The sequence below is a fragment of the Seriola dumerili genome, unplaced genomic scaffold (assembly GCF_002260705.1).
Source record: "Seriola dumerili isolate Sdu_G_001 unplaced genomic scaffold, Sdu_1.0 BDQW01000432.1, whole genome shotgun sequence".
NCBI classification, from domain to species: Eukaryota; Metazoa; Chordata; class Actinopteri; order Carangiformes; family Carangidae; genus Seriola; species Seriola dumerili.
The window spans coordinates 3,953,546-3,966,279 of record NW_019174687.1 but is presented as its reverse complement, the minus strand read 5'-3'; the positions used below and the strand labels follow the sequence as shown (position 1 = coordinate 3,966,279).

Here is a 12,734-nt window from a genome sequence, read left to right as displayed (position 1 = left end):
CAAACTGCTACTGAGTTCAAGTGTTATAACCCTTCCCCTTCTTCCTGCTCTCAAACACAGCCAGCTCCACTCTGTCCATATTTCCTTGTTCCCTCCCCTTCAGATCTACAGTTTGAAGATGGGTGGAACCAACATGTGGTGAAGTGCAAGAGCTGACAGGCCCCGTTCACTGCAGAGGCACATGTTGTTCAGATCAGAGCTCAAACTAGTTTCAGTTTCTGAGGAAGTGAAAGTCAGACAGTCATCACAGAGAAGTGAAATGGCACAAAAAGGAGTTCAGCTGGACCGGGAGACCTTCTCTTGTTCCATCTGTCTGGATCTACTGAAGGATCCAGTGACTATTCCCTGTGGACACAGCTACTGCATCAACTGTATTAAAAGCTTCTGGGATGAAGAGGATGAGAAGAAAATCCACAGCTGTCCTCAGTGTAGGCAGACCTTCACACCAAGACCTGTCCTGGTGAAAAACACCATGTTAGCGGTTTTAGTGGAGGAGCTGAAGAAGACTGGACTCCAAGCTGCTCCTGCTGATCACTGCTATGCTGGACCTGAAGATGTGGCCTGTGATTTCTGCACTGGGAGAAAACTGAATAGCTGTGAAAATCCTGTCTGGTTTGTCTGCCTCTTACTGTGAGAAACACCTGCAGCCTCATTAGATGTAGCTCCATTAAAGAAACACAAGCTGGTGGACCAAGAAGCTCCAGGAGAACATCTGTTCGGTCATGATGAGGTGATGAAGATTTTGTCTCGCACTGATCAGCAGTGTATCTGTTATTCTGCTCTGTGGATGAACATAAAGGCCACGACACAGTCTCAGCTGCACAGCAAAAGACTGAGAGGCAGAGAGAGCTCCAGCTGAGGCGACAACAAATCGCAGCAGAGAATCCAGGACAGAGACAAAGATGTGAAAGGTCTTCAACAAGGAGTGAGGCTATCAATGGCTCTGCTGATAAAGCAGTGAGACAGTGAGAAGATCTTCACTGAGCTGATCCGTCTCATGGAGAAAAGAAGCTCTGATGTGAAGCAGCAGATCAGATCCCAGCAGAAAACTGAATGAGTCGAGTTCAAAGAGCTTCAGGAAAGCTGGAGCAGGAGATCACTAGCTGAAGAGGAAAGACGCGAGACTGAAGCACTCTCACACCCAGAGGATCACACAGTGAGTCCATCACACTGGCAGTTACATCAAGCGTCCAGCCTCCACTGTCGACGAACTCCAGTTGAAGTCACCAGGGACTCATGTCCAGGCATCAAATATGCCGTCTCGCGATCTGAGTACCTTATGAGGACGTGACAACGCAGCTGTGTCAAGCTGCAGAGATAAACTACAGGACATTCTGAGAACAAGGACAACACTCACTGACAGTGACTGCAAGTGGACTGTTTCACGTGTCAAACTCGAGAGGCCCGGACCAGAGCTGACTTCTTAAAATATTCACAGAAAATCACACTGGATCCAAACACAGCACACACAAATCTGTTATTATCTGAGGGAAACAGAAAAGCAACATTTATGAGTCAACATCAGTCTTATTCTCGTCACCGAGACAGATTCAGTTTATGCTCTCAGGTTCTGAGTAGAGAGAGTCTGACTGGACGTTGTTATTGGGAGGTGGAGTGGAGAGGCGTAAGAGCTTATGTAGCAGTCGCATACAAGAATATCAGCAGAGCAGGGAGCTCGGATGAATGTGGATTTGGACGCAATGACAAATCTTGGGAGTTAAGTTGTTACAGAAACGGTTATACATTTTGCTACAACAAAATCTACTTTTCAGTCTCAGGTCCTCAGTCCTTCAGAGTAGGAGTGTACCTGGATCACAGTGCAGGTGTTCTGTCCTTCTACAGCGTCTCTAAAACCATGACTCTCCTCCACAGAGTCCAGACCACATTCACTCAGCCTCTCTATGCTGGACTTGGGCTTAACTTGTTTGATGGAGACACTGCAGAGTTTGGTAAACTCAAATAGACAGAGACTGTGTCCGAAATCACTCACTACTACCTATACAGTCCACTATACAGTGATTTTGCAATTTCGTACTGCTGTCTGAATGTATAGTGAGAATAATTATACCCTATATAGTGGACTTATAGTATCCCATAATGCATCATCCAAAGTAGAGTAAAACTGATGGTTGCTAACCAAACAACATATACCATTATGCATGGCGCTCGTGTTGAAAGAAAGAAATATGGCGCAGAGTTGGTCAATGATTCTTTAAATAATATATTAAACAATAATATAGCACCAAAAAACAGTTTTGTACAGATACTGGGGTAATGGTGTCCTCAGCAGAGAACTAAGTCATATCCCCTCTGCATGTGTTGTAATCGGAGTTTCTCTTTGCTTTGGAGTCCCTTCTCCCCACATCTATAAACAAACATGGACTGATGGAAGAAGTCAAAGAAGATGTAATCTTTAGTATCAAATCTCACATTCCCATGTTTTGTTTACAACCTTAAAACTCATGTGAATATTTGTAAACTGGAAACTCTTCTCTTCAATCTTTTCCATGTGACCTGAATGCAGCATCAGTGTTACAGGGTGTGATTGCTGTGAACAAACTGATACAGTGTGATATTGCATACATTTTAATCCCTCTTTACTGATGTTGTTTTAGATTTTAAGTTTTTACTCATCTTCCTGCAGTGAACATCACAGCAGGTGAACTGAAATCTGAAAACTGATGTACAACACAAGAGGGCGCCTTCATCCTGCTGACCAGGGATTAGTGGAAGTTAAAGCACCTGAACTCAGTGTGTTGCACATGGTTTAGCTCACGATTTTGAACTGATAAGAAACTTTACACCTGTATTTGAGTCACACATCATGGTAAATGGTGTCAATCTGTTGACAATCAAAATGATTCTTTTATGTAAAAAGCAGAAATATTACTTTACCCTGTGGAAGTTTGGCTTATGTCTCATTAACTGGGGTTTCACTGTTGAACTGAAAATATCAGTTGTTTTTTCTAGTTGATTTTGTCATTGGGTATGTGTGTGTGTGTGTGTGTGTGTGTGTGTGTGTGTGTGTGTGTGTGTGTGTGTGTGTGCGTGCGTGTGCGCGCGTGTGCGTGTGTGTGATAAGGTTGTTTTCCTATTGATGCTTTTATGTGAAGAATTGTCTCGACACTGATCAATAAAACTTAATGAATACTGAAGTGTGATTCCTGTTGTTGCAAATGTGCAGGTGTAGCTCAGTGAGTGAATTGCTTTATTTTATGTTGGTAAACATTCACAATACATAACTGCTGCTTTTGCTTATAGTGTAGGGTCAAAATATATTTCTATTCTGCAGCTACTTTATGAAACGTCCAGACCTCTCAGGTGGTCTGGGGCATGCTTGCTTACTGTCTTCCCATCAAAACAATAATATTGAGCAGCTGAGGTCAGTTTTTTTGCACCACATATTTGGATCAAAGTACCAGAAAACCTGACTGTAAGTATAATTCTGGCTTTAACTGAATTCATTTAGGGGCTACAAATTATATTGTATACCTCACTGCATTGTAACTTTTTATCGCACTTTAGCTAATTTTTTATGTATTATTTCATACTTAAATTACATGTATGTATTTTTACACGTACATATATACTAGACGAATAAACTTCCCTAACCTTAACCCATCAAATCCAAAAAAAAAGAAAAAAAAAGAAAAAAGAAAAACAACAAACATCCATAATCTACACGCTATGCTTTTATTCTGAAAGCAAAACCTGTTTCCGGTATTTCCTTAACTAACTCCTTGCACTTTGATGTAGCTCACGAAAAGATGTTTTGCAGGTGGGATTTTTTGTATAAACGCGGCTTTTGTCCGACTTTAACTGCCAGGCCCCTCGGAGACTGTTTTGTATGGCGGATACGGAGGTTTAATGCCAGGCCGTCTCTTCAGAGTTTCGGAGTGGTGAAGCGCAGTGTCGCCATTGTTGTTGTCTTATGTTTAGCCGCTAGCTGTAGGGCTAGCTGGGACGATAGTCATGTAGTATAAACAGTCTGTTGTAGTAAATGAGGACTTGTGTTTGTCCTTTTCAGAGTAAAATCCTAAATTGATGGCTAGACGCAAAACTCAATTCAATGAGACAGTAGTTACCAGATATTTAGACAAATTGTAACGTTTCAGACGTAGTATATAAAACATTTTTTCTGACTGGTACATTTTGACAATACTTTATTAGCTAATTGCTTGTGAATAATAAGCAAATGCCGTTAATTTATCCCTCATTTGTGCTACCAAGCTGATGTTGGGTAGCTAAAACCGTAAAATGGTTTGCTAATTGGAACTGAAATTTAGCCCGTTTGATTTAGTGTTATCGTATATTACTCATACCGAATTCATCAGTAGGCTGCAACGATTAAGGACTTTATACAAGTTTGACCAGATATGATTTTAATTGAACCTACCAAAAAATTAATCTTAGATTTCTAGATTATTGAGAGGATTCGGCGATACTTTCTCCACATATTTATTTTCAATTCTTGACGCCGTGTAGAGTGCTCGCTCTTTGAATACATGTAGTTAGACACGTAGTTATTCATTTTTAAATAGTCTTTATACTTCAAAGTTAAATGAAAATTATTCCATTGTGAAACATACATAACGAATATTGTGTTCTTTTCTTTTAATTTTTTTTTTAAGGCAATGTCACTGTGTTTTACTACACATTAAGTGATTTGTGGATACGTTTCAGTGCTATTGGATTGCATGTTAAATTGTACGCCTTTATTGTGAAGTGCACTTCTCCTGTTTCCGTGTTAAGTCCTGAGCTTGGAAACAGCTGAGAGGAGCACTGCGGTGTTTCGGAGCAGCATTGTTAGCAGAGCAGTTCGTCGCCAGACTCCTCGGACTTCTGTCGTTGCTCACTCGTTTTCCTCGACGGCTCCTCTCCTTTCCTGATTTTTATTTATTCCCGTACACACCTCCAGGGACTCGCACAGAAATATAATCACTAAATGACAGCCTCTCTCCCCCGCAGAGAGGACAGCTGGTGCGGTGATAACATCGGAGGCGGGTGGAGGGGGGGATGCCCTTGACTTGGGAAGGAGGAGTTAGGAGGAGAAGGGGAGCATCATCATTTAATGTTTGGGGAGTAGTGACATTGTGTGATCTTCATTGGCAGGGGCGCCAGGGATGCGTCGCAGGCTCTGCAAGTTGATTTCATCCCTGCCAGACGAGGAGCAGCAGCAGCGTCCTGCTGAAACTGGAAATGCTGTGCATCTGCAGGGAGCCCTGGCCCTGGAGCTCCGCTGGTCAAGCTGAAGAGGCCTGAGCGGTCTCCACCTCCGGATTAGATGGTGGCAGAAGGCAAGTGTGCATGACAAGATAAACAAACCCAGAGGCTGTACTGCCTGCGCTGCAGATAAGCAAAAGCTGCGAGTCTACTTTGAGTTTGGTTGTCATATTTGCTTTTTCTGGGCCTCTTTAGGCACCACAGACTCTATTTGTGGGAGTAGATGTACCTATTAATAATAAATGTAATGGGCAGCAGCCCCTGAACTGTAAATGTAGGCTTGAAACTGGGCTGGTTTATTTTTCTAACCCCTAAAGAAAGGTGGGTTTGACTGAACATAATGGCTGACCACGAAGAAGCAGAGTTGTCTGAGTCGCTACAGAAAGAGGACGGGTTCTCCAGTGAGCTAGAGGAACCAGGTACAAACTTCAAATCGAAAAGTATGCCTATTTTAAATGACGCAGCACCTCAAAAGGAAACCTTACTGGCTAGTTCTGTGCGAATGTCCATAACAGTGGAAGAGAGCGCAGAATTCATCCAGCTCCCGGCCAAAACCGAGTCCTTCGAGGCAGAGTCCCCAACCAGGACAAACTACCTACCCAAGCCAGGGAAGTCGGCGCTCAACAGGCCGAGCTCGTACATGGAGAACACGGAGATCCGTAGGAGTAAAAACATTGCAAGGAGGAAGCCCCCGGGGTTTTTTGCTTCCAGGCTAGCACAGATTCGCCTGCCCAGTAGGAAGTACCTGGGCATTATCTTACAGGACTCACGCTGCTTCCTTTTCTGCATGTGCTACCTGACATTCATCCAGTCGCTCATGGTGTCGGGCTACCTCAGCAGCGTCATCACCACCATAGAGAAGAGGTACAGCCTGAGGAGCTCTGAGTCAGGCCTCCTCGTCAGCTGTTTCGACATCGGGAGCCTCCTGGTGGTCGTCTTCATCAGCTACTTTGGTGGGCGGGGCCAGAGGCCTCGCTGGCTGGCGGTAGGTGGGGTTTTCATTGCCGTGGGTGCCGCCCTCTTCTCCTTACCTCACTTCATCTCCCCGGCCTACCAGATCAAGGAGGTCAACTCATCTTCCGGCAATGAGGGCCTGTGCATGAACAGCAACGCCAGTGGCAGGGACCGCGTCGACATCACTTCCTGTCCCAGAGACCAGGAGGGCAACGAGCACAACCTGTACGTGGCGCTGTTCATCATCGCTCAGATCCTGGTAGGCATGGGATCCACGCCCATCTACACGCTGGGACCCACCTACCTGGATGACAACGTCAAGAAGGAGAACGCCTCACTGTATCTAGGTAAGAGTTTGTAGGTATGAGTGAGGAGTTTCGTTCCAGCTAACCTTTATGGCAGCTGGTCTTACCAATTAGGTTTCATATAATCAGTGAAATTATCTGTGCAGTGATTGGTTTGAATGAAAAACTGCAGGTGCTTGAGCTGCACCTACATTTGTTGTCTTCATATGATCTGTGATCATGTTAGGATCAGTTGACATTCACATCCAGCATAATGCAGCACCTGAAAATGCTTCTTGCTCTTCCAATAAATCCAGTAGAAATTAGGACACAAATGAGCCCCTGATCCCCCAAATACAATGTTCAAATTGGGAATAGCAGATGAATATGGTTCCTCAAGTTTGGAAGGCCCTGCAGAGTAAAACTAAATCTGGGCTGATGTTCATATTCAGGTATACTCTAAAGAAGAAGACAGGGGTTGAGTCACAGTTAGCTAAATGTAAGAAATTCAGGCTTAATTCAGGATTAACCATTTGACTTTCAGTTTTAAGGCCTGAGTTGCTTGTATTTGGGCTGTGAGACAAACTAAAAACAAACTAAAAAACCCATATCACGCAAGAAGCAACTAGTTTCTACAGTGTTTCAGACTGAAGACAATCAACACAACGACCGACCAGGCCCCTGTTTCCAAAAGCATCTTAAGGCTAAGATGATCTTTGTCTCGTTCTAAATCTATGTGCTAAGATCATCTTGCTTAAATTACAGTTTCAGTCAAACAGTTAAAACAAAGGTTTTTGACATTAAACTGTCTCAAATGACATGATCATGATTAATGTTGACATTTGTCCAGAATTCAGTTGTAAATATCAAACACATTTAATATAACTGTGACACCTAAGAAGTCCGAGGTCCAACACATCATGGGCCAAGACTCTGTGATGATCGGCCATATTGTAGAGACTCATGACTTTCACCATTGAGTTGTGAATTATGACAGTTTAGAAGAGGTTTTCAAAATATCAATGAATCAATTACCAGTTTAGATAACAGTGAAAAATGCACATCACAATGTCCTGGAGCAGAAAGTGACATTAATGTCGATTTTTTTTTTTTTTTGGTCCAGCCAACAGCCCAAAACTCGACAACATTACATTTTCCCCCATAAAGAAAAGTAGCAAGTTCTCATATGTTGAGATGCTTGATGATGAATTATGACTCATTCACCAGAATTGTTGCTGAAACTAGAACCAGTGACACTGAGTTTCTGTGATGGCCACATTTACCACCGCCACCACCTACATGTCAGACTTGCTCCAGAAAGTTCTGTGGCCAAATTGACTATGTGACCTTGAAACTACCCATCCTCACCCCCCCCCCCCCCTTCCCTTTCACATGCTTCCCCAGAAGTTCTCGCCCCAGTAGCCTCAAACAAGGTAAAGCCAAATTAAACTAACAAATGAGAGCTGTGTTATGAAAGAGAGTAGGGGAAGCGGAGGGAAGGACTTATGTGCATTCCTGTTGTTGGAGAGTGGGGCAGTAAAAGTGCCACTGAGGATCAGCTTTGGTCCAAGCCCTTAGTTTTTTGTTCTTTTTAATAGAACTACAGGTGAGCTTTGCTCAGTGCAGCAGCTGGTTGGTGGCACCATGTCACCTGCAAAGAGACTGAAGAGTGAAATGTGATTGGACACTTAACAGGCTGTAGTATAGAGAAATACAAAATGCATGAGTCTGTTGGTCTTAATTTCAATGCCAAAAAGAAATAATAAGCAAAACAAAACATAACATTTCCTCATAAACAGGCCAAAAGTGTGTGGACGCTGAAACATCACACCCATATGCGATCGTCGAGGCTGTCAAAACAAGATATGCAGTAGTGCTGGAAAGTGAAATTAAAAAAAGTTAAGGAAGCACAGTGGTAAAATTGATCCCAGCCACTTATCAAATGCTGTTGAGTATTTGGTTGTGGAGTCAGTGGACCCGTGAAAAATGGATGAGTGTCAGAAACTGACTGTTGCTTGGACAAAACAAGCAACTTGAAGACATTACATCGAACTATGAGAAATGATGTTGATCAATGTTCATCATTTTCTGACATGTAATAGATCAAACAAAGTGATTTTCCTTCAATAAAATTTTTAGCATATGGTGAAGTTTGGAGAAACTTTAAAATTGAAAATCATTTGAATGACTCTAGCCTTTAGCAAAACCAATCTGGCTGTTGTAACTTCATCTGCTCCACCAGCCACTTTGGCACAGAACCAAAAAGTGTTTGTCTGACAACACCCACTTGACCAGTAAACTTTGGCATTCAGTTGCTTTTGTGGCTGCTGAATGAAAACGTTTGTGTCCAGTTTACGGCAAGCAACGGCAGGACAGAGCAGAGCAGAGTGTCCCAGTCAACAGGAGCAGATTCTGTTTGGCTGCAGAAACATGTCGGTGTAGTCGGTTGGTTTAATAGGAGCTGACAGCTTCTCCAGCCACTGGAATGAGGAACCGGTCCGTTTTTTTTTTTGTTTTTTTTAATCCAGTCCAGTATGAAAAACACAAAGCAGGAAAGTTCAGCCAGTTTTACACTGGTAAATATTGTGTCTCACTTACTGTTATTTTCCAAAGTAGGCAGCTTTCATTTGGAGTACTTATTTTTTGACAATATTCACAGCTGAAATTCTCTTTTTATCTTTTCATAATGTCATGTTTTAGCATGTAAATGGAGGTTTGTGGCAACCAGCTCTAATCCAGGATATCAAAAATGTCAGAAATCAAAGTAACCTTGACGTCCTCTTGCTGCTAACACAAGGCTCATTTCCATCCTCCTGTTTTTATGAACATTTTTAATTTGAAAAAAAAAAAAAAACTTGAGTGGAAACAATAGAAATTCGAAAATAAGGTTAAAACACTGCAAGCAAAGGAAAGAGACATGGCGAATAAATCATAATACCAACTGAAGAGATAAGAACTGAAGAGATAAAATTGCGTGTGAAAAAAACCATCAGATGTGTGTGGACTAATATGGAGGAGGTAACATTCCCCTAATAGATGCGTGAAATAAACAGAAATGCAACATATCAGTCACTTAGAATGCCCTTTAGGTGTTTTTTTTAAAGTGCTACACCAGGTAATTTGGAGCATTCATTTGTAGATTTGAGACGCCCCCTCGCTTTCGCCTCAGTTGAATGAGTCTGATATTGACCATGAACTGTGCACAAAGGGCTGACTGTGCAAAGATAGGCCTCTTATGCTACTTAGCCTACTTAGGTTATTATGTTAGTGGCAAAACATGAGATGAGCGGAGACAGATGATGTCTTAAGTAAATCTGCGGCCATATTGAGGACTCAGCTGGAATGCCATCGAAGATAGACCACCGCTGTATTCATTTAGCCCGCCGCTTTATCTCTGCAGACAACAAAACCAAACAAAAAAAAAGAACACAGATTGATCGAGGGCTTACAGAAGCAAAGGGGGCATGTCCTGGCACAGGGCCGTGGTAGGCGCAAATAAAAATCAATCAGTACCATTTGTCTTGTGATCCCTCGTCAGATCAAAGGTGTCTTTTGGTTTCTCTCGGCTGTTAATGGAGATAAAAGGTCGATAGGGAGGGAGATTTAAACTTGAGTTTCTAGTGAATGTTAAGTTGGATGGCCATGCCCAGTGGGAATGGGGTAAGCCCAGCAGTAACACAATGCAACATCTTTTTTAAGGCTCCTGCCCCACCTTGAAGGAACGTCTCACTGGGACAATGGGATTTATTGCTGGTAATTTGTTATTAAAAGAAGGAATCCAACTGATGACAAGTTCACATGACACAAGCGCTTTGGAGTTACTTGGTGTTTCTAATACTGCTATTAGTCGTGGTAACCAGTGTTACTATTATCAGTACTACTGATATAAGCCTTACTGCTACTGATACATTACAGTCTTGTCCAATATAATGCTTTTGAAGAAGATTTTAAAGTTTCTCTCCATAACTATGTCAAAATCCTCTGCTATGATTGATATTTTGTTTAATGTGGTTTTCCCACATTAAAAAGTGAAAAAAAATGGAAATCTGGGTCTGAAGCTCCTCTACTCTTACTTCCTCATTGAGAACTCTGCATCAGGCCTGGCTCCAGGTGGACAGGTGAAAGAGCAGAGAGCATCAAGATGGTTAGAGGAGGAAACATCAGAGAGACTCAGCCACATGTTTGAGCCTCAGTCAGACCCAGACTCAGAGGAGGAGTCTGTGGAGACCACAAACAGAGACTAGCAGATGAATCAGAACAGATAGCGCAGTTAGCATCTTTTATTTGTTTATGTTGTTTGTTAGCTTGTAACTGGCAGTAGCTGACACAGTGTTAATGGTTAATGGTGCTAATGCTAACTCTCTCTCTCTCTCTGCTCTGACAAGGTTTAAAGTTTATTTAGCTCCGCCCCCCGTCCCCACAAGTTGACAGGATTGGTTCCTTAGGTTTGTGACGTATGAAACCCTGGCTGTCTGAATCTGTTTTTATGAGACTGTCATTGGTTCACTGCAGTTCAAGGTGGAAACACTCAGTCATGGGGTTGACTGATTATTTCGCTCATGATGTCTTGTATTATATAAAACATCATATGGACGTTAACAATTTTCATCAGAGGGGGTCTTTAATGACAAAATGGGTTAAACATTATGGTAATAGCTTGTTTCAGAGTACTGGGGATCTCACAGCTTAAGTTCAGTCAGCTGCGTATTCGAGCTGGAGATGGTGGACTGGCTAGGGCCTAAAACTTCAAAGACCATGCATTGTGTTAGAAGTTTACACTAATCTTCAAATCAGTCCCAAAACACTCATAGCTCCAGTGTAAGAAGGATAAACTGAACAAAACCTAATCCATCATCTATGTTTCGAACTAAAGGAAACTTTGGCAGAGAGGGGAGCAAAAAGGAGCTGATATTTACCAAGTGAGAAGAGAAGGTCCTGAAACAGAGCCAGTACTTCATCATTACCACACCGTTTTGTGCCAGTATGGGTGCAGTGCACTTGCTGTCTGCGGTACAATAAACATTCTGGTCCATTTTGGCCCTCTTTTGCATTAACCTACATATGAGATCATGCCCAAAGGCGCAACAGACATCCATTAGAATAATTCAGCACAATATTGCTTTGTAACCCCAATAAGAGATGCTCTGTTTGGCTCCCATGCAAGGCAGCGGGCCACGCTGCAACCACTTGAAATTTTAATGCGCCAGCTCAGAGACACAATATGGTCCTCAGCGGGTTTAACAGGGCTGCCGTGTTTCGACATGTTCGTCATGTTACAGCTCTGTGCATGTGAGGTCAGACCTGTGGAGAGTTGCTTCTATTATGCTATTATAATGATAGTAATAAGAGATGAGTTGTTGTCTAATTGGATTTAAGTTCATGGTAGATTCAGACATCTTGACGTGCGCTTGAGTTTGTAAACCAGTTTTCTATTTTTATCATATTTTTATTCTTCTACTGTTTTGTCTTGCAATGGGAGTCAAAAATTGTGCTCAAGAGTCAATTTAATTATACACTTTGGAATAAACACCATCAACCAAACAACCATGAAACACGGGTTTTATGATATTTTCTGGATAAGATATAAAGTCATGTCTACAAGCTGAGTTTCCTGTTTACTCCTAGAGATTAATCATTAATCATCAAAAGACATGCTATCAAAGCAAGAATAGTTTATATGTATAGAGACTTCAACAACAAGGCAATTCAGTGCTTTACATAAGACATGAAGGCATAAAGGGAATATATAAGTTATTGGCCTTATAATAACTTCTAATTCTTTAAAAATATGCAGCCTGAGATCATCTTAAACTCCTTCAGTGCACTGATTAAATCCATAAAATTGTATTTGAAAAAGCTAGTTTGTATAAAAAGTTAGCTTCCTGCCTGTTTTTGTCTCTACTGTGGCATCATTGAAGCGCTGCTAGAAACATGGGCAGGTAAAGGCTTGTAGATGAGAAAAAGAAGGGATGTATTACTTTTCCTCACCACTGTGCCTCTTTTTGGCCCTTTATGTATTCTTGGTGTCAAGCTTTACTGGTGGGTCAGGTTTTGGTTTGACCAGTGGATATAAAAGCTCATCTCTATATTTTCTAACCTGCAAAACTTTGAGAGACTGACCTAAAAGTCTAAACCAGAAAACCAAGACTGGGATGTACAGAAACCAGCTGGCGTGCTTAAACAGACACTGTGGTCTGTTTGACCTCATCTCGCATGTCTGTGCCTCTCAGCCCAGTTTGTTGTAGGAAATTAGCATCTACTTTTATGCTCTAA

General features: G+C 42.1%; 1 protein-coding gene and 1 pseudogene across 1 annotated transcript in view; both read left to right on the top strand.

Annotated features, from left to right (window-relative positions):
• The first annotated feature begins 259 nt into the window (after positions 1–259).
• On the top strand, positions 260–1,057 carry LOC111233845 (annotated as a pseudogene).
• A 4,346-nt stretch (positions 1,058–5,403) lies between these two features.
• The window catches only part of LOC111233844 (solute carrier organic anion transporter family member 5A1-like), a 28,978-nt gene continuing 21,647 nt past the window's right edge, over positions 5,404–12,734 (top strand). The window contains exon 1 of the mRNA XM_022761748.1: positions 5,404–6,524. Coding sequence (XP_022617469.1) covers positions 5,564–6,524 — 961 coding nt within the window. The 5' untranslated portion in view covers positions 5,404–5,563. The remainder of the gene's footprint in view (positions 6,525–12,734) is intronic.